The sequence below is a fragment of the Vipera ursinii genome (genome assembly GCF_947247035.1).
Source record: "Vipera ursinii genome assembly, chromosome: 2".
NCBI lineage: Eukaryota > Metazoa > Chordata > Lepidosauria > Squamata > Viperidae > Vipera > Vipera ursinii.
Window position 1 is genome coordinate 262,656,457 of NC_139513.1, and position 24,979 is coordinate 262,681,435.

Consider the following 24,979-nt stretch of genomic DNA (forward strand, 5'->3'; position numbering starts at 1 on the left):
CCTGGTCTGATGGGTTTGGGGTCTGGGGTTTTAACATGGATTTTAACCAATGTATTACATCGGGCATAATTATTTAATGTTTTTTTAACTTTTGTATTTCGTATTTTGATATTTATTGCCCTGTACACCACCCTGAGTCCTTTGGGAGAAGGGCGGTATAAAAATCTAATAATAATAAAATAAATAATCTTGAGCTATTCACTTCTCAGCCCTAGGAAACAGTCAATAGCAAATTACTTCTGAAATCTTGCCAAGAAAACTGCAGATTCTTGCCCAGAATCACTGACTCGAAGACATACACACATGCACACATGCACAGAGGTGTCAGATTCAGAGACCAGTCATCGCAGGATGTCCAAAATGTCTGTCTTCCTACGCATAGTTTATTGTCTTTTATACAGTTTTAACAAGCAGGAAATAACGCACAGCAAAAGCACTGTTTATTGGTGTACTCCCTAGTCAATCTTGGACAACATCCGAACATCCCAGCCAGGGCAGAGTCTTTCATATCTAGCTGGTTCCTGGCAGTCCTTGGCAGTGCTAATTGGAATGAGCTCATAGACATGTGGATAACAGGATACTAAGGCAGGCAGTTTTCTGCACACGGTCCCTTCATATCCTTGACCTCCATCTCTACACAGAGGAAAAACTGAATTATAGATTTGATTATCCTTTCCATGTGTGCTATTATGGTAGATAGCTGAATTACAGTATTTGTTTTCTTGGGTATTTAACCTTTAAGTTTGATACTCTTAGGCATCTACTCTGGAGCACAGAATATAAATTCTTGAATATTTAATCTAATATTGATAAGATTACTGATGCTTTTTAGAGCTCGGAGAATAGTTGGTGATCAATAAGGATCAGAGGATATTATTATCCTCCAGCCCTAATTAATCCCTTCTCAAAAGTCATTTAGTTGCAAAGTAATCAGAATCCTTAAAAGATTATATCTACTGCACCTTGCAGGATACATTTCTGGGAAGCTGGGGTTGGGGGAGGGGGTCACTGCTCACTTCCCAGCCCCTAGTTTCTCACCCAGGATATTATAAGATGTTTGGGTCTATTGGGTTGGTTGGTTTATAAGTGGTTTGGTTCTATTAGGTCAATATATTCATAATTAATTAATTAAGAATTAATGAATGAGGCATGAAAGCTGTTTAGAAAAACTGAAAGAAGAAAGTAAAGGAAGATTACTTTCTTGCTTTAGTTTTTCTAAACAGTTTTCATGCCTCAATCAATTATATCACATTCATACGAAAATTAATAGAACATTAAAAGTAATTTACAAATAAGATTGAAAAGAGGAGGAAAAGGCTACAGCATTAGAAACAGAATGACTATGATGTGTACCTTATGCTTCTGGTAGAAAAACAGCCCTGGTTCAAATGTTGGTCACCTAAGTATCTAAGAAGCCTTTACTTATGTTAGCATTGTTTCAGTGTCTCTCTGCTAAAAACAGGTGCTCCAAATCAAATGTTCACAGGTGCCACTGTTTTGTATCTTAGCCTCTTCTCATATTAAGGGCCTGTATGATATGGAGGATGATTAAAACAAATTATGGAGATTTTTGTAATTGCATTCTAAACACTTGATGGCACCAGATAGAATTGAATAATCCTAATGAATAAAAAGAAATGGACTCCGACACAGCGAAGGAATAACCCTCCCCCAATAATAATTACACATTTTGCAAAGATACCATTCTCTTCTTTCTTTTACTGTCTTTGTGTTTTCTCGTTAACTTTCAGTTCTGAATGTAGGAAATCACGCTGCCTTTACAGAGGTGATAAAATATAACCCTTGAGGCTGCTGGGGCTGGCTTTTATAGTATCATTTTCATGAGATGTTTTGGAACAATGTCAGGCAGATTTTAAATCAAAGATGCTCCATTCATGAGGGTGCTGCAGTGAATATGAGCACACTTTAATCATTGGAAAATGGCACTGTGTAGTGACAATTCCACCCCTTTTCCTTTTAGTAGAACTGCTAAATCATTTTGATAACAGCATTTAGGACTAAAGTGAGAGTCCTTGGAGAGAAGTTTGGCTTTTCGTCTAATTGGATTGCCTTCATTCTATTGGTCTTCAAGTGCCATTAATCTCTTCTAGACAAAATAACTAAGCCTGTAATGATTATTAAGGATAATGCAACATGAAATCTCTGTGTGACTTGATTTTATGGTGCAAAAAATCAAATACATACTAGATTTCATTTTGGTATATTTGACATTTAATTTTAGGCTGATAGGCATATATTTTTAATGTAAGATGAATGGGAAAGTGCTCTGTTCCTGATGTGCTCTGCAGTAAACCTAAAGTCTGAACAGATGTTAAATTTATGGGTTCTGTGTGCAAGATGGCAGAGAATTACATATAGCTTTGCATTTGCATGATTGGATGATTAGTGTTCAACAAAGGAACTATGCTGGAGGAAAGCAAGTTACAGGGTTGGAACAGAAACAACCTCCCTTAGAAACTCCCTCTAAACTATGCTGAAATTTGATCTTCTGAACTGATCTTTTTCTTGTAGTGCAGAAAGTTATTCAGTGATTTTGAGAGAAAAATATGTATGATACTTGATCTTTTTATCTATGTCATCTGTTGTCTGTTTTGTGTGCAGGAGCATTTCTATATAGCACCAGCCATCTGTAAATTAGTATGTTTTAACCTGTGGGACGCGGTGGCTCAGTGGGTTAGGATGCTGAGCTTGTCGATCGGAAGGTCGGCAGTTTGGCGGGTCGAATCCCGAGTGCCGCGTAGCAGAGTGAGCGCCTGTTACTCGTCCCAGCTTCTGCCAACCTAGCAGTTCGAAAGCACGTAAAAATGCAAGTAGAAAAATAGGGACCACTACCGTGGGAAGGTAACAGCGTTCCGTGTGCCTTTGGCGTCCAGTCATGCCGGCCACATGACCACAGAGACGTCCTCGGACAAGCGCTGGCTCTTCGGATTTGAAACGGAGATGAGCACCGGCCCCTAGAGTTGGAAACGACTAGCATGCATGTGCGGGGGAACCTTTACCTTTACCTTTTAACCTGTGGGAAATGGGTAGATAGATAGTTATGTTTCTTAAGCAATAATCATTTTAAATCTTTTGTGTGATTTTCGTAAGCATAAACAACTTTTAATTTACTTTGTTCTTCTTTTTAGGTTTTGTTTTGAAACTAAATGTGGTTTGGAGTTTCCGGCAGCTGTTCTCCAGCACAAGTATCTTTTTTGGACAGAACTATAGTGAATACATCTTGATAAATAGACAATGGATAGAGCTTATGAGATGGATGATAGGGTTTTATTAGCAAAAGGAGCTCAGGACATTGCCAAGGAGGCCAAAAAACAGGCAGTAAGGAAAGCAACCAGAGCAGTTGATAGAGCTCAAGATGGCTACACTGAAAGATCTTGCAACAGATTCCAGGCTGAAGAAGAAAATGATTATTATAGCCAAGATGGAAATTATGAAGGAGAAGGAAATGAAGATGAAGGATCAAGTGAAGCAACTGAAGGACATGATGAAGACGATGAGATTTATGAGGGAGAGTATCAAGGAATCCCAAGTACAGCACAGAACAAAGATAGAACTGTAGCTTTAGGACAGCAAATCACAGATGTTTACAAGGATCGATGTGAATTAGAGACAGAGAGAAAAGCTGATGAAGAAGAGCTAGCACAGCAATATGAGTTAATCATTCAAGAATGTGGACATGGACGTTTTCAGTGGGCCCTCTTTTTTGTCCTTGGAATGGCACTAATGGCTGACGGAGTAGAGGTCTTCGTGGTTGGATTTGTGTTGCCCAGTGCTGAGACAGATTTGTGCATCCCCAACTCTGGATCGGGATGGCTTGGTGAGTGTTACTTCTAGTCTGTCACACTGAATCATAATAAATTAGACAAAGGTTATATAGATACATATTTGAATATATATAAGATGCTGCCATGGTTTCTATTTTGATAAGACAAAAAAAGTTGTATTTTTCTTTTCATCTGCATTAAGACAAGCAAAAAAAGCAAATTGTTCCTGACTGTCCATTTGGTTAAAATTGAAATATATAAAGGTCTTGAATAAATATACTGGTAGGCTATGAAGGACAAAAACAAGTACCGTATGTAAGTTATTTTAATGAGAAATTAGAAAATGTCTCATTCTGCAGTATATTGTGAAGGGTAAATCAGGCAAAGTTCAAAGACAAAGAAGCTGGTACTAAATTGATCTGCTACAACAACAATCAAAGGAATCAACTCTTCTTTCCACCCAGAAGTAAAAACCACACAACCTCTTATGGTACAAGGAAGAGATTTAACAGGTATCCTTTTATTCTGTCATATATAGGATTAGCCTGTTAACAAACTGAAATAGTTGGATTTCTTCATTAGCATCTTTTCTAATTCTTGCAATAGTAAATAAACATGGAGGGTATCTGCAGTCAGGCATTTTGTTTGGAAAAATACCCACCTGTACCTTCTTCAGGACTCAGTGATAAACTGGAGTACAAGCATCATCATACAGGCGCAACCTCCCTTATTTGCCCTATGAAAAAATGCATGCCTTGTGTCTGCTATCTTGTGAACAGGCAAGCTTCTTGTGAAAATATCCTTATCTGAATGTGGCCACTGCCCCTAAACTCTACTTATTTTTCCTATTGTTCTTTCTGGATATTATAACAATCTATCCAGAATTTATCAGCATTTTCTACATGTGACAAAGCAAAGAAATATTGGAGTATGATTCACATGTTAATACAGAAGGTTCTTAGAGTGAATATAAAGGTAAAATCAGAGACTTTCCTTTTAGGTTTAAAGTATAAAGAATTTGAAAAAAAATGGAACTTTGATGTTATATATGCTCATGGCAGCAAGAATACTCTGCACAAAAATGGAAAGACACTTTGATTCCCACAATGGACAAATGGCTGAAGAAGTTGACCGAGTTAGCAGAAATGGCTAAATTGAGTGCTTTGATCAAAGAAAAGAACACAATTTCGTTTCTATTTGGAAATCACTTTTGGACTTTGTACTCGAAGTGGATAAAAATGATACTTTGATTTTGGGTTTTGCCGACTAGCTAGATTCGTTTTTATAGAAATGGCTAGTGTATACAATTATATAAAAATAAAAAGTTGAGGTTTTATGTTACTACTTTATTCTACTGCACCAAAAGGAGTAGGAAGTCAATGCTTTTCTCCCCCAACCCCATCCTATACTTTTCTTCTCTTCACCTTTTCTTTCCTTATTTTCCTGTTATTTTCATTTTTTCTTGTACTTCTGTATTTTATATTTTGATAAAGTAATAAAAGAGAAAAAGAATTTATCAGCATTTTCTAAATGGTGGATTTCCAGAAGAGTGTTTCTTCTGCTCTCCAAAAATCTGACTGCTCCAGCTGTTCTGACAGTGCCTGTGTTTGATTAGATGTTGAGACTCTGGAAAGAGTACAGAGAAGAGCAACAAAATGATTAGGGGGCTGGAAGCTAAAACATATAAAGAACGGTTGCTGGAATTGGGTATGTTTAGTTTAATGAAAAGAAGAACTGTGGTAACATGATAGCAGTGTTCCAATATCTCAGGGGCTGCCACAAAGCAGAGGGAGTCAAGCTATTCTCCAAAGCACCTGAAGGCAGGACAAGAAGCAACAGATGGAAACTAACCAAGAAGGAAAGCAACCTAGAACTAAGGAGAAATTTCCTGACAGAACAATTAATCAGTAGAACAACTTGCCTCCAGAAATTGTGAATGCTCCAATACTGGAAGTTTTTAAGAAGAGATTGGACAGCCATTTGTCTGAAATGGTATAGTTTTTCCTGCCTGAGCAGGGGATTGGACTACAAGACCTCCAAGGTCTGTTTTTCATGTTCAGCAGTCTCAGATGATTCCTGGGTGGAATCTTCTGAGCCTGACATTCCACAGATTCATCTGGAGCAGCTTTTTTTTTTATTGAAAAGTTTTAAGATACAATTTTCCTTTAAAAATCCCCCCTTCCCCCTCCCTCCTCCCCCCCTCCCTCCCCCCCTCCCCCCCCCGACTTCCCAGAGCTAAATACAAGGTATATATATAAAAAGCAATCATAAACAATCATATACTAACAACTATAAACTCTAAAATCCATCTCTCTCTAGCTTATATAGGATAAAACAAGCCTTAGTAATATTGAATATGTATAAAAAGAAACTAAAATAAGAAAAGAAAAAAAAACGAAAGAAGACTTATTCAAATGCTACATAAAACTTCTTAACCCTATACTTGTTCTGGATAAACTCAATCCATTTTCTCCATTCCATAATATAGCGTTCTTGCGAATGATCTTTCAAATAGGCCGAAATCTTCGCCATCTCTGCCAGGTCGGAAACCTTTAAAGTCCACTCTTCTATAGTCGGCAGTTCCTCTTTCTTCCAATATTGGCCTATCAAAAGTCTTGCTGCCGTAATTAAGTTCAACATCAATTTGGTGTCCACAACTGTAGCGTCTGCAATTATTCCCAACAAAAAAAGTTGCGGACAAAACTTTATCCTCTGTTTAAAAATCTTCTGCATATTCCACCAAACTTTTATCCAAAAAGCCTTAACCTTCTTACATGTCCACCATATGTGAAAATATGTTGCATCTTCATCACCGCACCTCCAACATTTAGGCTGATAATTCGGATACATACTTGCAAGCTTTTTAGGATCTAAATGCCATCTATAAAACATTTTATAAAAGTTCTCTCTTAGATTTTGAGCTTGAGTAAATTTTACGTTCCTCACCCAAATCTTTTCCCACGTGTCCATTGTGATAACTTCCTGGATGTTTTGGGCCCATTTTATCATACAATCCTTAACAAGCTCTGTTTCTGAGTCAATCTCTATCAATGCAAGATATATCCGTTTGATATGTGCTGGTCCCTGATTTCTAATTTGCTTTATCAAATTTTCATCAGTCATTGTAAATCCATTTTTCTGGTCTTCTTTCCACCTGGCCCGTAACTGAATATATTGAAACCAATTTTGAACAACCTTCTCTTCTCGCAAGAGGCTATATGATTTCAAACACCAAACATTTATTTCCAAGCTGAGGATCTCCTTGTACGTAGTCACATCATGTTTGAAGCCAGCATGTATATTTTCTATTGCGTGTTTTGGAATTGCCCACAATGGTATCTTGCAACTTAACTTATGTCTATATTTCTTCCAAACTCTCAGCAATGCCTGTCTTAAAATATGCACCCTAAACACGTTGTCTACCTTCTTATCATACAACAAATATGCATGCCAGCCAAACAACAAATCATGGCCCTCAAGATTTAATAACCTCCCTTGCGTCAAATTAATCCAATCACTTATTCCTACTAATGCAGCAGCTTCATAATATAATTTAAAATTAGGCAATTTAAGGCCACCTCTCTCACGAGTATCCTGCATAATCTTAAGTTTAACTCGTGGCTTTTTCCCTGCCCACACAAATTTATTGATACCTCGCTGCCATTCCTCCAAATTAGAATCTTTCTTAAGAATCGGTATCATTTGAAATAAAAATAAAAATTTAGGCAGGACATTCATTTTTACTGCTGCAATCCGTCCCAACAAAGACAATTGCAACTTTTCCCAACTCTCCAATTCTTTTTGAATTTTCCCCCATAGTTTTTCATAATTATTTTTATATAGCTTTGTATTAGAGGGCGACAAAATCACCCCCAAATATTTAACCCTTTTAACAATCTCAAATCCAGTTAATCCTTCTAAGAGAGCCTTTTGCGAAACTGTCATATTTCTGGCCAAAATTTTGGTTTTCTGTGTATTAACTTTAAATCCAGAAACCTTCCCATATTGTGTTATTATCTCCATCAGGTCCACAACAGAGTTCTCTGGCTGGGTCACTGTAACAACCAGATCGTCTGCGAATGCTCTCAATCTGTAGTCCTGATCTCCAATTTGTATCCCCTTAATTTTTTCCGAATTCCGAATTTTAACCAATAATATCTCTAATGTTAACACAAATAACAAGGGCGATAACGGACACCCTTGCCTTGTGCCCTTCTCAATATTACATGCTTCTGTCAAGCTATTATTAACTATAATTCGGGCAGTTTGTTTTTGATATAATGCCCTAATCGGTTGTAAAAATTTTTCCCCAAAATCCATTTTGTCTAAAACTTTCAACAAAAATTTCCAATTCAATTGATCAAAAGCTTTTTCAGCATCTAAAAAAATTAGCACCGCAGCGATCTGGTTGTTCCTTTCCAAAAACTCTAACACATCAACTATATGCCTCACATTATTTTTCATTTGCCTACCACTAATAAACCCCGTTTGATCCCCATGAATCACCTGTTGCAGAACCCTCATCAGTCTATTAGCCAAAACCTTAGCAAATATCTTGTAATCTGTATTTAAAAGCGATATCGGTCTATAGTTTTTAACTTGAGTAGCATCTTGGTCTTCCTTCGGAATCAAAGAAATAAAAGCTGTTCTCCAAGACGGTGGCACCTTTCCCCCCCTCTGGATTGTCTGGAACAGTTCCTTTAATGGTTTTATCATCTCTAATTGTAAATTTTTGTAATAGGCCGCAGTCAAGCCATCCGTACCTGGTGCTTTGTCCACCTTCAATTCCTTAATTGCTGTGAAAATTTCTTCTTCTGTAATCAGTTGATTAATCCCCTCTTTTTGTACTTGCGTAAGAACCGGGATGCTAGCATTCTCCAAATATATATCAATATCTTTTTCATTAATTTCCTCTTTAGCATATAATTTCGAATAGAAATCCACAAAAGCATCCTTAATAAGATTCTGTTGAAACACAACCCTTCCTTTATACTCAATCTTATCTATATTAGAAGCCCTTTGTTTTTTCCTCAATCTATAAGCTAACCATCTGCCTGGTTTATTAGCGTTGCAAAAAGTATTATGCCTAGCAAACCGCAGATTGGTCGCCACTTGATCAGCCATTAATTTATCAAATTGTCCTCTTAGCAGTCTAATAGCCTCCTTGGTCTTCACATCCTCTGAGTTCAAAATCAAAGCCTTTTCTTTTTCCTTTATTTCATTCTCCAGTTCTTTCCTTCTAGTTTCCACTGCACGTCTATGTTTATTATTCATATATATCAACACCCCTCTCATATAGGCCTTGCTAGCATCCCAAACCATATCCATAGAGGTACCCTTATTCATGTTAATCTCAAAAAAATCCTTCATCCGCTGTTTGCATTCTTCCACATTTCTCTGATTTCTAAACAAATTCTCATTTACGCGCCACGAGCGCCTGTCTCTTATCTCCTTATCAATCTCTAACCAAACTGGACTGTGATCAGAGATAGTTCTTGCACAAATCTTCACCTTTTTGGTCCTCAAAAAAAAATCATTAGTCAGCAAAATAAAATCAATCCTCGAAAAAGATTGATGTCTATCAGAATAAAAAGTATAATCCTTCTCCTGCAAATGTCTCTCACGCCAAATATCTCGCAATTCCAGGTCATCCTTCATTTCAAAAAAAGATTTAGGCAATCTAGCATGACTTGGAATGCGCTTGACAACTCCAGCCTTGTCCAACTGTACATCCAAAACACCATTCCAGTCCCCCATAAAAATAAAAGATTTATAATCCAACTGGGTAAGCTTTGTGTGAAGTAAACTAAAAAAGTCATCTTGTTGTTGATTAGGTGCATATAATCCAACTAAAAGCGTCTTTTTACCTTCTAACAGCAGCTCAATCATAACATATCTTCCATGCTTGTCTGCTTCAATTAAGTCTGCTGTTAAGGCACTTTTAACATAAACAACCACTCCATTTTTCTTGTTCTCTGCAGAAGCAACAAATTGCGTACCCAACCTCGAGTTCGATAAATACTTTTGATCCAAAACTCTAATATGCGTTTCTTGCAAACATATAACATCTGTCTTAAATTGTTTTAAATATTGAAAAACTTTCTTCCTCTTCTGTGGTGAATTTAGTCCATTAACGTTCCAGGTTAAGAATTTAGTTGCCATGCATATCCTCCCAAAGCTCTTGGAGCACAGCTTTGATAGGACTATCTTCTTTAGGCCGTGCTCCTCCCACTGCTTGGCTATGAGTACATTGTGAAGATTCTGAAGACTTTTGCTGGTCTTGTTCTTTTATTTTCTTTGCTCATTTTAAAGCAGCACGCGTTACCCTTTGCTCTCTAGGACCATCCAAAGAAGTTATAGCTTGATCTCCTCCAGCACCATTATCCTCTGTTTCATCCTCTTGATGTTCTCCTTCTCCAGATCCCTTTGCAGCTTCCAGAAGTGTTAATGGGGTTGCTTTTAAAACATTATTGTAGAAATCACGCGCTTGCTTCACAGTAATCAGCCGATACCTTTTACCTTCATGCATCACCATCAGCCCGTCTGGAATCTCCCATCTGAACCTTATATCTCGTTGCTTGAGCTCTTGCACAAGAAATGTAAAGTCCTTCCTTCTCCTTAAAATCTTTGGAGGGATTTCTTTTAAAACCAAGACTTCTTGATCAGCAATCACAACTTTAGCATCATAGGCAGCTTGTATAACTTCATCTCTAATTTCTCTTTTTGCAAAGTAAACCACCACATCTCTAGGCAACTTTCTCTGTCTGGCAATCCATGAATTCACACGGAACACTTTATCCATAGCTGCTCTTATTTCAGATGCTGGCTGGTTCAATACCACTTCGAGAGCCTCAGAAACCAGCTGCTTTAAATCTTCCTTAATATTCTCTTTTAAACCTCTGATTCTAACAGCAAACTGCATCTGGTAATATTGAGCAAGGCTTAACTCCCTTTCCATTTTGTCTCTTAAATTTTCATTCTCCCGTACTTTTACTTCTAATATTGCATTCTTTTGGGTCAAATCATCCACTTTTTCATCTAAATCTTCCACATATTCCGCCACTTTATGCACTGAAGACAAAATGTCTACCTTCATCACGCTGAACTTCTGTTCCATCCTCTCTTCCATTCTCTCCTCCAGTTTCTCCAATTTCTCCTCCATCTGTGCAAATTTATCACCAATTGATTGATTAATTGATTCCAAAAGTACCTGGGCATGTTTATCCAATGCATCTCGTAAGTCCTTCGGTGTCAGTACATCAGGAGGGTGCAACGCCTGTAATGATGATTGTTGCACCGGAGAAGATCCACCACTCCGAAGAGTTTTAGGGGGAGGTTTAGCCGCCATCTTTTACTTTTCAATTGTGACGCACTTTCACTTAAAGTTTAAAAAGTCCATCAAGCTTGAGAGTATAATAAAATAATCCTCTTCACCTTTTCCTCTTGTACCGCTCTGCCTGCTCCTTTAATCCATAGTCCTTTCTTCAGGCAGGGGTGGTCGCAGACGCCTGGCTCTGCTCCAAGAAATCCGGAGCAGAGACGCTGGCCAGCTGGGAGCAACCCAGGCTTCGGGGGAGTTCAATCCTTCAGCCGCCCAAGCTCCAAGCTCAGGCAGCCCCGGAGAACTCGACCCCTACCTGGGTCCTCACCCCCTCCTCTTCTCCCGAGGAGGGGGCTTCAAATTCGCCCGAACAGCTGATCGGCGCTGTTTCGGGCGAAAAAACACACAGCTGAGCCGCGGGCAGCCCGGGAAGGCTGTCTCCGGCGCCGCGCAGCCACCGGAAGTCCCCTGGAGCAGCTTTTTTAGGGTTAGAGTTTGAGGCCTGTTACTTCATAGTAGTTAAGGAATACCAGTTTGTTATGCAGCCAGCATATACAGTATAGCATGGGGCTGGGATCATCATTTGAGGGATCATCTCTCCTCTGTTACATCTATCCATCCTATCAGGCCTAGGAGAAATGGCATGTTACAAGCCTCATCAATTAAGAAGGTAATCTTAACAGGACCCAAGAGTGCCTGTCCTTTGGAACATCACCCTCTCCTTCCAGGTTAGATTTGTCCCAGCCCTGCTTGCTTTTCAAAAATCTCTAATGACATGGTTGCATCAATGAACCTGGGGGTGTAGTTATGGTTTGAAAACTGTTAGATAGTTATAATGATTAATTTGCACTTGCCTGCTTTTATGTTTTTGGGTTTTAATTTTGATTTTAATTTGCTTTACAAGGTTATTGTGCTTTTGTTCTCCTGTGTTTTGGTTATAGATTATTATGTGAGTTACCCAGTTACAAAAAATGAGATGGGTGATTTTGCAAATTGAATGAATTTAATTTTAATTTAATTTAATAACATTTATATACCGCCCTTCTCCCTGAGGACTCAGGGCGGTTCACAGGGCAGAATAAAATAGCAAATCCAAACATTAAAAAAAAGATTAAACAATTGCCATAGTTAAAAACAATGGAAATACAGCGCTAAAAACCCCAAGAAAAATTAAAAGACCAAAGATAAAACAACCCCAGCAATCCCCATCAGGCTAGGCCAGCTTGTACAAACAGAAATGTCTTAAGATCGCGACGAAAGGAGCGAAGATCGGGCGCCATCCGGAGCTCTACCGGTAGCTGATTCCACAGCTCCGGAGCGCCCACAGAGAAGGCTCTCCCCCTGGGGGCCACCAATCGACATTCTCTGATCGGTGGCACCCTGAGGAGGCCCTCTCTGTGGGAACGCACAGGGCGCAGGGAGCTTGATGCCGGCAGCAGATGTTCCCTGAGGTACTCCGGCCCCATGCCATGGAGTGCTTTGAACACCGTTACCAGTACCTTGAATCTCACCCGGAAGACAACTGGCAACCAATGCAGCTCACGGAGCAGAGGTGTAACGTGGGAGTATCGGGAGACTCCCAACACCACTTTCGCGGCTGCATTCTGTACCAGTTGGAGCTTCCGGGTGATCCTCAAGGGCAGCCCCATGTAGAGAGCGTTGCAGTAGTCCAGACGAGAGGACACGAGCGCATGAGTGACCGTGCATAGATCAACCTGTGTTTTTAATCATTTAAAAGAACCCAATAGGATTTCCTCTTCTTTGTCCAACTTCTCAGGTTAAGAACAGAGTTTCTGACTTTTGCATTTTTGCTGTATTTGATTTTGTGTTCAGATGTTCATTTTGTAAAAAGTAATCATTACTTTTTGCATGTTGGCTAGCTGATAGCAAATCAGCATAGACTATTAACACACATACTCTTTTGGTTCTCGGGTGAAAAAAGTGCAGATTGTCCTTGACCTATGAGTATTTGTTCAGCAGCTGTTGTTCAAATATATGATAGTGCTGTCTTCTCTCATGTACTATGAAATATCAAATTGCTTTTGCTGTTGTCACTAAGGTGAGCATCTATCTTCACAATTTTTACCTATAGATGTTGCCTGGTGTTCTTTACTATGGGGCTGGGATGAATTTCATATCTTGGATGAACCTGTTGGGAGTAAATGTTCTTGATGTAGTGTTATTTATTGATACCTCTGGGGATCACAATGAGGCAGCATAGTAGAACTTGAAGGGATTAGAAGGAATAGCAACAATTTTTAAAAATCCATATTTTACCAAAGCTCAATGTTCAAATGATCTCTATAAGACTTTATGATAAAATAAAGAAAAAGATTAAGACCCTGGCTAATGGATCCTGTGGAAGTGACCAAAGCACGTCTAGTTTAAGTTGATCAGTCCTGAGAAAGTAGACAGGGTTCTTGTTACTCTGAGCTCTGCCACCTGTAGTGTGGAACCACACCTCTCTTGTCTGGTCATGGCCGGCTGGGAGATGGCATGCAGTTGTAGTCCAAGCAGTGGTTAATGCCTCTTTGTGAGAGGGGGTGATCCCACCTAACTTAAAAGAGGGGGTGGTATTCCCCCTCTTTAGGAAGCCACAGTTGGACCTAGTAGTTTTGGGTAACTTCTGCCCCGTCTCCAACTTTCCCGTAATCTAAAGTTTTGTTAATAGTTCATTCAACTCTGTTTAGCTAGCTTTTAGATTCCCCCACCCGTTGGCGTCATCATTTATCTGCTTACAGGTAGTCCTTGTAAATGTTTAAAGATTGTTCAAAATTATGATGGCGTCAATCAGGTGTTAGTTATGGCCATCCTTGATGTTATAGCCATTGCAACACCCTTATGGTCACATGATCAAGAGTTGGATCCTGAACAACCTGTCCACATTTATAACCAGATTCATTTAAATGCCCCCCCCCAAATCTCCTCTCCATCTCTTGTCTTTTAGTCTGTCTTGTACTCTGTTGCCCTGGAAAACCTTTGTACAACCAACAGCTACCTCATGAAGGGGCAAGTTGGGCATGCCTCATCAGCAGAGGGAGGAAGAAGATGATGGAATATGCTTTCTGCAGATTTCATTATATTTTACAAGAATAGAGACCTTTTTAATTTGAATTTTTCATATTTTGTTAATTAACAACAACAACAACAACAACAATAACAATAACAATAATAATAATAATAATAATAATAATAATAATAATAATAATAATAATAAAAAAGTTGGAAGGGACCTTGGAGGTCATCTAGTCCAACCCCCTGCTCAGGCAGGAAACCTTATACCATTTCAGGCAAATGGTTGTCCAGTCTCTTCTTAAAAACCTCCAGTGTTGGAGCGTTCACCACCTCTGGAGGCAGGTTGTTCCACTGGTTAATTGTTCTAACTGTCAGGAAGTTTCTCCTTAGTTCTAGGTTGCTTCTCTCTGTTGGTTAGTTTCCATCCGTTGCTTCTTGTCCTGCTTTCAGGTGCTTTGGAGTCCCCGACAACCACAACTGAGCCCAAAGTTTCTGTTGCTAAGCAAGATAGTGGTTAAGTGAATTTTGCCCCATTTTACAACCTTTCTTGTTTCAGTTCTTAAGTGAATCACTGCAGTAGTTAAGTTAGTAACACGATTTTTAATTGAATCTGCCTTCCCCATTGACTTTGCTTGTCAGAAAGTCACAAAGAGTGATCTCATGACCCCGGAACACTGCAAAGGTCATAAATATGAGTTAGTTGACAAGTACCCTAATTTAGTTCACATGACCACGGGGATGTTGCAACGGTCATAAGTGTGAAAAATGGTCACACGTCACTTTTTCCAGTGCCACTGTAACTTCAAATGGTCACTAAATGAGCTGTAAGTCAAGGACTAACTGTACTTGATGGATAGGTTATATGCCCAGATTAATCAGTTTTCCTTCCTTTTGGTTTGCTTGTTACTGTTTATTTTTGATGTTCTTCCATTGCTTATTTTTGTTGTTTTTGTATTTTTGGGAGTTATTTAAAAATGTGTATTTTTTTTTAAAAAAAGCTTGCAATAAAATAAAATTTTAAAATGCAAGAAACTGTGCTGGTTATCCCGGTAAGCTTAGAGGTGTGTATGCATTCTGTTGCTTAATTTTGTGTACTGTTGATGCCGTCCTTAGTATATCTTAGTGCAATGACATCTTTGAAATTGCTGGTTTATCATGTTTGCTGCAGTATTTCTGTGACTTTGCATTTTTTAAAAAAAAGTTGTGGTGCTGAGGAAGAGTTTATGGACAATATGATTACTCTTTTCTTCTGAGTATTGATGATGTAAATAAAATTTATATTTAGGATGTAAAATGGGAGCCAGGCGGAATTGCAGAATAGAGCTTCTGCTCTTGCCTTTCCCGTCCTGCTCTTTCTCCCTTCCTCATTGTGCCAGGGAAACTGTAGTTATTTTTTATTTTTGGCAGTCAGTCAGGAAAAAGGTTAAATTTGCAAGTGAACCTTTATGTACTGGGATGGAGAGAAATTCACCATTTCCTGACTCCTGTAAGGTTCAGCGTACTATGGACAATATAGAAGAGGTTTATTTTAAAACTGGATTAAAATTTATTTAATACTTTCTGCTAGAATGTTGTCCTGCCCTGAATGAAGGAAATTGATTTAAAGATTTGTGTTCTGTGTCAGAGTTCAATAACACAGAGCCAGTTTATAATTCCTCTCAGTGGGAATTATACTTCCGGGACAAACTGTTGTTCCAATTTTGGGGAAGGCCAGGACTAAGGCTGCCAGATTTCAGCTGCAAAAATCGGGACGACCACAGGTATCAAAAACAAAAGAGTTTTCTGTTTTCATTTGCTGCTGTCAAAAGGGCCAGATTTTTGAAGGCCAGGAGGCTTGTTCTGAATTCAGCCATTTCCCATGTCCAAAAGAGACCTCCAAATTATATTTGGCACCAAAAGTTAACAATTTAGTGTCTCACTTTGTGCACACCTCTTATGCTACTACTAGACACACCCTTCCAAACTAAAAAGCCAAAATAGAAGAATGTGGGATATTCCTGTTACAACAATAACAATAATAATAGAGTTGGAGGGTACCTTGGAGGTCTTCTAGTCCAACCCACTGCTGAGGTAGGAAACCTATAACATTTCAGACAAATGGTTGTCCAATATCTTCTTAAAAACTTCCAGTGTTGGATCATTCACAACCTCTGTAGGCAGGTTGTTCACTTCTGAGGCAGGTTATTCTGCCTCCAGACATAAACAACCTGTTCATTTCTGTTTGTAGCCACTTTCTGTTATTCTTTTTCCTATGCAGCATATTTTTGGTTATTACTTTATATTTGCCATATATAAAGTACATACTGTACTGTATATTCCCCTTACAAAATAAATATGTCATCTAAAGTTTGATTGAAACTCCTATCCCATTGAGTTAACATGTGGAAGAGGACCAGGGCAATATCTCTTGACTGCAAAATCATTTGATCCTCTGATGGTCATGTGTTGTCCACAACTATTGTGGAATTAGGAACTCTTGTTACATAGAACATATATGAGAAACTGTTCATGTATAGGTTTCACCTGGCAGACTATTCATATTTGCTGAAGGGATGGTATCACATGTGATTTTTCAAAATAAAGTCTGGAGAAAGAGTTTTTGTCCGATTCTTATTCTTATGAAAGTGCATGGAGGAATATAAGGTATGGGCTATAATTTGAAATAAGTGCCCAGAAAATAAAAAAAAACTTAAGCAAAATTTTATTTAACTATTTTTTACAGCACCATTTGTGTTTGGGTTGTTTTATATAAAAACCTCTAAATACAGTGAGATGCTAGTCCCCAGCTCAGCTTTTCAGAGGCATTCCATCCTTCAAAAGGCCAGAAAAGCAGTTGTGAATATGTGAATTTATATATTTTCACAACAGATAGTGAATTGCTTGTGGCTGGTTTCAACCTGGTTTTGGAACAAAGTTATTAAGAACTTGTGCTGATGAAGCAACTGCAGCATTTCCCTATCCATGTTTTTAGGAAACATTGAACTTGAGGATATGTAATTCTTTTACTGGACCCTGTAACCCATTAAGTCATCCTTTGAAAGAAAGGTAGTATAGTCTGAGTGAACAGAATTAAGTTTAATTTTAGACTGATCATAGTTTTCTTTACACATATATAGTCTAAGAAGACTATATATGTGATAAAATGTAATTTTATATACATAAATAATATATATAATATGCAATTTTAATGCAAATAAACATTAATAAATCTATATTTATTCACCTAAATAGCTAAACAGAATGACCGTGGGCTGGCAAAAAAGAAATGAGAGTGGGAGTGATTTCTGACTTCCTGCTATCTTCCCCATTGACTTTGGGAGTGTTGGGAATCACAATCATGTGACCGTGGGCATTCTGCACAGAGACAATTTTGTGAATAAAACTGGTCTCATTATCATGTAATTTCAGTTCTACAGGAGTATTGGGTCCGAGATTTTTTTTATGCATTCTGTAATTTGGCAGATTGTAGGTATCTTGATTTAAAAATTGATGTGGTATGATGCACCATTTGGGCTAACTTGAAGTACAAACAGAAAGATAAACACAACGAAAGTTTTAGTAGTATATAGATTTATAGTGGAATACATTATATTGGGATTTTCTTATTCCATTATTGCTGTGCTGTTCTTGTATTTGCTTGCTTTGTGCTTTATTTTATTATGGCTAGTTGCATCTGACTGAATAAATGTACAAATATAAATATTTAAATAGTAGGCATTTTTGCAATTAAACATATATTAAATGTGAGAAATAAAGGGATAGGGGACTGTTCCCATAAATGTATATGCAAATTATTCATTTGCAATAGTTCCAAATAAATGATACCATTGCTTAATATTAAGAACAACAATGTATCGTGATAGTCCTGTTTAATCCTACACATTATTTTTTTTTATGTGTGTGTTTCAGGTAGCATAGTATACCTTGGGATGATGGTAGGAGCGTTCTTCTGGGGAGGCTTGGCAGACAAGGTGGGAAGGAGGCAGTCTCTTCTGATATGTATGTCTATCAATGGATTCTTTGCTTTCCTTTCATCATTTGTCCAGGGCTATGGCTTCTTTCTCTTCTGTCGACTACTCTCTGGATTTGGGTAAGGTCTTTGGCTTTCTTCTATTTCTTTAAATGACGTTTGTATGCTGATCTGCTTTAAGGTGAAGTGATACTAGTGGTTATTCCCAGGTCCCCTTCAAAAGATCAAATTTGAAAGTAGGGTGCTTCAGATATTTCTACATTCTCTTAGTCTGCACTTTTGGCTATGGTCAGCCCTATTATTCAGGTACGGCAATGTTATTTAGCTAAGGAAGAATAAAGGAGATAACTCCAACAGCGATGGCTGAAAATCCTGAGATAGATTAACCAGTTTTATTTGGTTGAAAGGTTGCTATTTATTCCTGGAGAACCTGGAGTAAGTCTCTCAGAAGTGGTCATCAGTGAGGGCCTGGAGAGAAAATGAAGGGGGAAGAGGAGCACCATGGGAGAAAAATCTACCCAAAGCAGATGGCTTTGAAAAACTGAAGAAGAGTATGAGAAATCAACTGCCAGTTATTAGTAGTCTGAGCAAGAGTGTCAGTCAGTGTAATTACTCTTGACATATCTCTAAATAGGAAGTAGGAATTAAGTTTAGACACAAATGTAAATACTGTACCCATGCAATTCATTGATACATTATAGTACAAGATAGCTTTTTGACAGTAGCAAGAAACTTAACTTTTTACCACTACCAAGGTAACAACTTATTATATCAAACTTTTATGATATCAAAGGATTGTATCAAAAATTTATCAATTTAGATGTATTTAGTTCATTCCTATCAATTGACTTAAATGATAAAGCTCAGTTGCTAATATTCATGTAAGACCATATCCCCCACTTCTTCAAACAGCATTGCCCTTTTAAATATTCTAAAATTTATATAACTTTACAATATAGGACACTGGGTTATCCTCCCAGAGATATGCAAGGCTTCCATTTTTGTTGGTTTCAGAAGTTTTGTAAGCTGCAATTTTTCTTGATACTTGTTCATACATCCACACCATTTGAAGGTGTTCATCCCAAAATGTATAGCTAAATGTCTATGGAGATTCTCAGTCATCTAGGTCTTGGTTGTCCCAAAGATGCTTTTTCAAGAGGCAACTGGACTTCTTTGAAAACGTTTTGCTTCTTATCCAAGAAGCTTCCATGACCTGGATGACTGAGAATTTCCATAGACATTTAACTATGCACTTTGGGATAAACACCCTTCGAATGATGTAGGAGTATGAAAGGATTTCCCAAAAAATTGCAGACTACAGGAACCATTTGTGGTTCAGTTTGAGATGCAGACAATATAGATTCATCCCGAACAGCCTGTGCCTGTGTTCAACAGTGAAGGGACACAGGGCAGAAAACATCCTGCAGAAAGCACAGCTCCACAACACAGTCATTTCAGCAGTTCCAAGAAGGCTCCACCCCCATTTGCACTACTCAGGTAACCCTGAGGACACAGACAAATCTCCAAGTGGCCTCAACAACTCTCTAAAAGAATGCAAATGACCAGCTATCCTCAAGAAATATAAATCTTTCCATTCCCCACCATCCAGTCATAGCTGAAGAAGCTTCTTGGATGAGAAGTGAAATGTCTTCAAAGAAAAACAAGAAAGACCAGTTGCCTTTGAAAAAGCACCTTTGGGACCACCATGACCTGGATGATTGAGAACCTACATAGACAACCATCTTTGTGCCATCTTTGGATTGTGCAAGTGTAAACTCTGATCCAGAGAGACTGAGCCCTTAAAAAATCCCAATTCTTTATGTGATATTGTAGAATACTGTGTCAAAGATTTATCCATTTGAATATACATATTTAATTTATTCCAACTAGCTGGCCTTAATGATAATGCTGATTTACTAGGATTTTAAGTTACATTCTAAAAAAAGGTACAGAATTCTATAGATTCACTTATAAGGAAATGTTCTATGAAATAAATCTTGAAACTTGGGAGTTTATAAAGATATCATGTTTTTTATCACATGTAATGACAAGGAAAGTTTATATGGGAATGCTTACCTATTTTCTGTTTTACTGTATTCCTTTGAATGACTTCAAGGTATGCAAAATATTATGAATTTGAAACAATCTGACCTATCTTTGAATTGCTGTTTCAAGCCTGGGCAAGGGATGTTTTTAAGATGGCCCAATCTAAAACAGTTTGCTTTGATTTTGGATCAATCCTGATATATTCTTTTAGGTTAGAACATTTTATACCCCAGTAATTTTCACTGTTATGCATGTTTGCTATACTTCAGTTCTTCAACATATTATACCTATATCTTGGTACATATCATTAAATGCTTATGTCAAGTCTGTGCTTTATTGTCTATTGTCCATGTGTTTGATTGCTTGAGGTGCGCGACCTGAATCATTGCCAGCTCTCAATAATAATTGTTCATTTAGTTATAATTTAATTTTAAATGGTTGATTTTTGTTATGTAACTGTATTTTTTGTTATAAATTGATTGGAATTTTAAATGAAATTAAAAGTAGCATAAAATTAATAAATAATAAAATATAAATATTTTTAGTATATTTTGTAATTGACTCAATAAATTCATTAGTGTATTTGTTAAATTTTAAGCTCTTTCAGGAGCGTAATGTAATATGCATAGCATTCTTTCCTCCAATTATTTCTCCATGGCATCTCAGTAGCATTGCAGGAGATCTCTTTTCCAGGTGCAGTGGGACCTAATATTAGTTTAAGCTGAAGAGAGCCAAATTTACAGTTACGAAATGTCCTCCATAAGGAGACCTCAGAGACAAAAATTGTGTCATTAAATATTTGTCTCTTTGTCCTTTGCACCATTTCCTAGATGGATATTGCCTTTCTGAATTAAATAGTTGCCTTTGAATCTCCAGTTTGTTGCAAATAGGAAATGATGGGAGAAGATTTCAGCAAAAAAGACACTGGAAAATCCCATTTCCAAAGCATGATGCTGCTTACATTTCTCTGAATCTGAACAGTGACTCATGTGTGATAATCTTTTATGTGAAAATTGTTAAAGTTTCTAAACATTAAATAGCAAGACTTTTCAGTATTTAACAGTTACATAAAGTATTTCAGTATGTGGTGATGTTGCCTCAGATGTCTCCTTAAGCACCAACATCAGCATTAAGAGCTTATGATAATCAAAGCTAAATTTCAAACATATTGAACAGCTTATGTAAAATGGGAGCTTATCATTGTTTAGGGTTGATAATGATATTTGAAATACCATATGTACCATATAACAATTCCCAAATATCCACTATCTAAGCCAGGGGTGTCAAACTGCCGGCCCGTGGGCCGGACGCGTCGCAACAAAACCGCGCCCACCCCATTGCTGGCAATGGGGAAAAAGCTCCGATACGCGATGTCGTGAGTTTGACATGTCTGATCTAAGCCATCAAAAATATCATTAAAATGTGTATTGCTCATAAAAATGAATATTTGTAGCTCATGGTTGAACTGTGAGGTCCTCTCTGAGCTTCATTGTTTTCTTGAACTACCAAGAATAAGCAAGCTGAGAAAACACTGAGGACCTCCATATGTATGGCTTGCTTTGATTATTCAATACAGTTGATTTTAAAAAATCTTTACTACTGCATTATTTATTTTACCCTATATTTAAGGTCTGTTTACAAAGACTGAAATAGCAGTTATTAGCTAATATTGTTTGAAATACAAAAGACTGTACCTCATATACTACAAATAAAAGACATTTTAAGAGAATTTTAAACCAATTTTGGGTGACCTTTTCACATTCCACCATTGCATCATTAGTATCCCTGATCAACATGGACATGTTTCTTCCACGTCCTCAGCTCTGTCCACGTGCATTTACATACTTTCTTCTTCCTGTTACTTCAGGGAAATCAAGGAATGTTTCTATCTCTCCCTTTGATATCTGACCCTTTGGCTCTGTGTCAGGTGTTAGAAGCATCCATCCAGGGATGTGTGCAGGCTTTCAAAATAGTCAAGATAATAGCCCAAAAGGCCCACTTGAAGCATTGTTTGCTTTCTTTGTGCAATATTTTTTTGACCACACCCTACTGATGCTCTGCATCCTTCCATATCAGTAATGCCTGGAAAACATGCAGTCCCATCACCCTTGAAAATTGGCCCATAGCAGTTTGTTATGCCTTTTGGTGATGAGCGAATCCATCAGAGTCTTTGCTTTGTTGGAGGGGAAAAAAGCACTAAATAAATAAAAGCAGGCTGGGAGAATTTACATTCTTTTCCATCTCAGATTACAATAAAGCCAAGGAAAAGCTTGGGGAGCCAGCTTGCTTGTATTTCTTCAGAGCTGTGCCTGGATAATGTTCAGCAATACAGTGACTTATAGCACACAGGCTTTCCTTACCGTAATCAACATTTCTTTGATGTAAATAAGTAATTGATTTATTTGTCAAGATTCCCAGAACTCTATTGCTTTCAGCATGCTTTCCCTCAAAATAATACAGAGCTTCTACAGACTTTTTGTTCTTGTTATTCCTCTTTTTTTTAGGATTGGAGGAGCTGTTCCAGTTGTATTTTCATATTTTGCTGAAGTACTTGCTCGAGAGAAACGTGGTGAACATTTAAGTTGGCTTTGTATGTTTTGGATGATTGGAGGTATCTACGCATCTGCCATGGCCTGGGCAATCATTCCTCATTATGGTGAGAAATGCAGGATTATTTTCTATAACTTCTATTGCCATTGTACATAAGCACTAAATGAGTTTAAATTGCAATTGTTCTTCCATTGACATTTTCATGATTTTCGCGATGGAATTACTTGTTTAATCAGCAAATATATGTACATAGAGTTCTTGACAATATGCATGTGTATGTTTTTAATTTCAGTTTAATATAATTCTGTTAACAGAAGCCATTGTCTGCAGTTACAGATCTATGTGAAGTAAATACATAAGCATGGGACTTTATTTGGCCCTTATCCCAAGATGTCCAAACAAAGACATTGTTCTTTGGGTGGCAATTTCATGTGGGAAAATCTGCATGATCTAAAATCCCAGTAGTATATGCAGGAATGCACAATCCTAGAATAATGGAGGGGGAAAAGTTTTGTTTTATAATTATAATAGCACTTTTTAAAATTCAATATACAAATTTTACCATTATGTTTTGGGAGCTGACAGACCTGTTCTCCCTTGTGCTGCAGAAAACTACTGAAATTTATTAATAGAATGATACACAATGAAGGCAAAATCATGAGGTCATGGCTAGAGCAGAGGTTATTGGGGCATGCAGCTGTCACAGTTAGACCCAAATATGAAAAGGCTCTTAAGCCAGCTGGGTGCCTTAGGCCACTAACTCTCACTCAGTCCAACTCACCTCACAGGGTTGTTGTTGTGGGAAAAAAATAAGACCGGGACAGATATGTCTGCTGTCTTGAGTTGTGCATAAAAATAATAAAGGCACGATATAAATTAAATAAGTAAACCTTTATTAAAATTTGGGCAAACATGAAACTAAGCTTGTTCAGCTCAGAATTTGACATTTCTTCTTCTTTTGCTGGGAACAACTGCAAGCTTGACAGATTCCCCGAATTGATTGACATAAACACAAATGTTGATTTGGCACGCTGCTATTCAAATTTTATTTAATATCAGTTCAACAGCTTATTCACAAACATGCCCAATATTGTTCATGCATGTTAAAAATAAGCCAATACACAAAACAGTTGCCCCTAATTATTTCATTATTAGTTTAAACAGCATTTCCTCTTCTCTTTGTCTTTCCAACTCTGCCTACCAAAGAATTGTTTTGTCAACAACTTGTCGCTAAGATGAAAAACAAGTGCAGTCTCGGAGTTATAAGTTTTTTTCCCCAAGCAAAGCAAAATCTGATGTTGGTTAGTCATCAGTTGCACTAAGACTTATTTATTTATTTATTTATTTATTATTTTATTGGATTTGTATACCGCCCTATTCCCGTAGGACTCAGGGCGGTTTACAGGGCAGTTAAAACCATGAATACAAAAAATTAAAAACAAATAAAACAATTAAATTAAATTCAAGCCCCAAGAGTAAATCTAAAACCCAGTTAAATTAACAACCCCACAGTCTGGACCAAACAGATCAAAGAGCCAAGTTTTCAGGTCCCGGCGAAATGAGCGAAGGTCGGGGGCAGTCCTAAGTTCTGTGGGTAGTTGGTTCCATAGGGCAGGCGCACCCACAGAGAACGCCCTTCCCCTGGGAATAACCCGCCGGCATTCATTAACCGGCGGTACCCTGAGAAAGCCCTCCCTGTGGGGGCGCACAGGACGATGGGAAGATGATGCCGGTAGCAGGTGTTCCCTTAGATAGTCCGGACCCAAGCCATTTAGAGCTTTATAGGTCATTACCAGCACCATTATCCAACCATTTCCACGTTTTGTATCTGCGAAAATAGGACAAATACTTATTTTTTTCTCCAGAGGATTTTAGGGGATATGCTTACAATTCTCCCATAACATATATGTTCCTAACTGAAAATATACATGATTGCATCAAATCCAAATCTAGTTTTTAAAAAGGAAGTTATTACAGTATTTTTTTTAAAAAAAATTTGTTTTGCTGATAATCTATAGATAGTCCTACACTTATATCAACTATTGGGACTGGAGCTTCCATAGGTAAGCAGTGCGATCATTAAATGAATCATCATGTGCACACGCCCAATTTTACAACTTTTGCAGAGGTTATTATGGATTAAGTAACAATCATGTAATTGTTTAATGAATCAGGCTTCTCCTACCATAGTTCTCCAAAAACAACACCGAGTCTTATATTAATTTTTGCTCCAAAAGACACATAGGGCTTATTTTCAGGTGATGTCTTATTTTTTACATCTATTGGTACAAC

General features: G+C 37.7%; 1 protein-coding gene across 1 annotated transcript in view; it reads left to right on the top strand.

Moving 5' to 3' along the window:
* The window catches only part of SV2C (synaptic vesicle glycoprotein 2C), a 72,809-nt gene that overhangs the window by 18,091 nt on the left and 29,739 nt on the right, over window positions 1–24,979 (top strand). Inside the window, exons 2-4 of the mRNA XM_083354751.1 lie at window positions 3,150–3,838; window positions 18,031–18,211; window positions 22,642–22,793. Coding sequence (XP_083210877.1) covers window positions 3,256–3,838; window positions 18,031–18,211; window positions 22,642–22,793 — 916 coding nt within the window. The 5' untranslated portion in view covers window positions 3,150–3,255. The remainder of the gene's footprint in view (window positions 1–3,149; window positions 3,839–18,030; window positions 18,212–22,641; window positions 22,794–24,979) is intronic.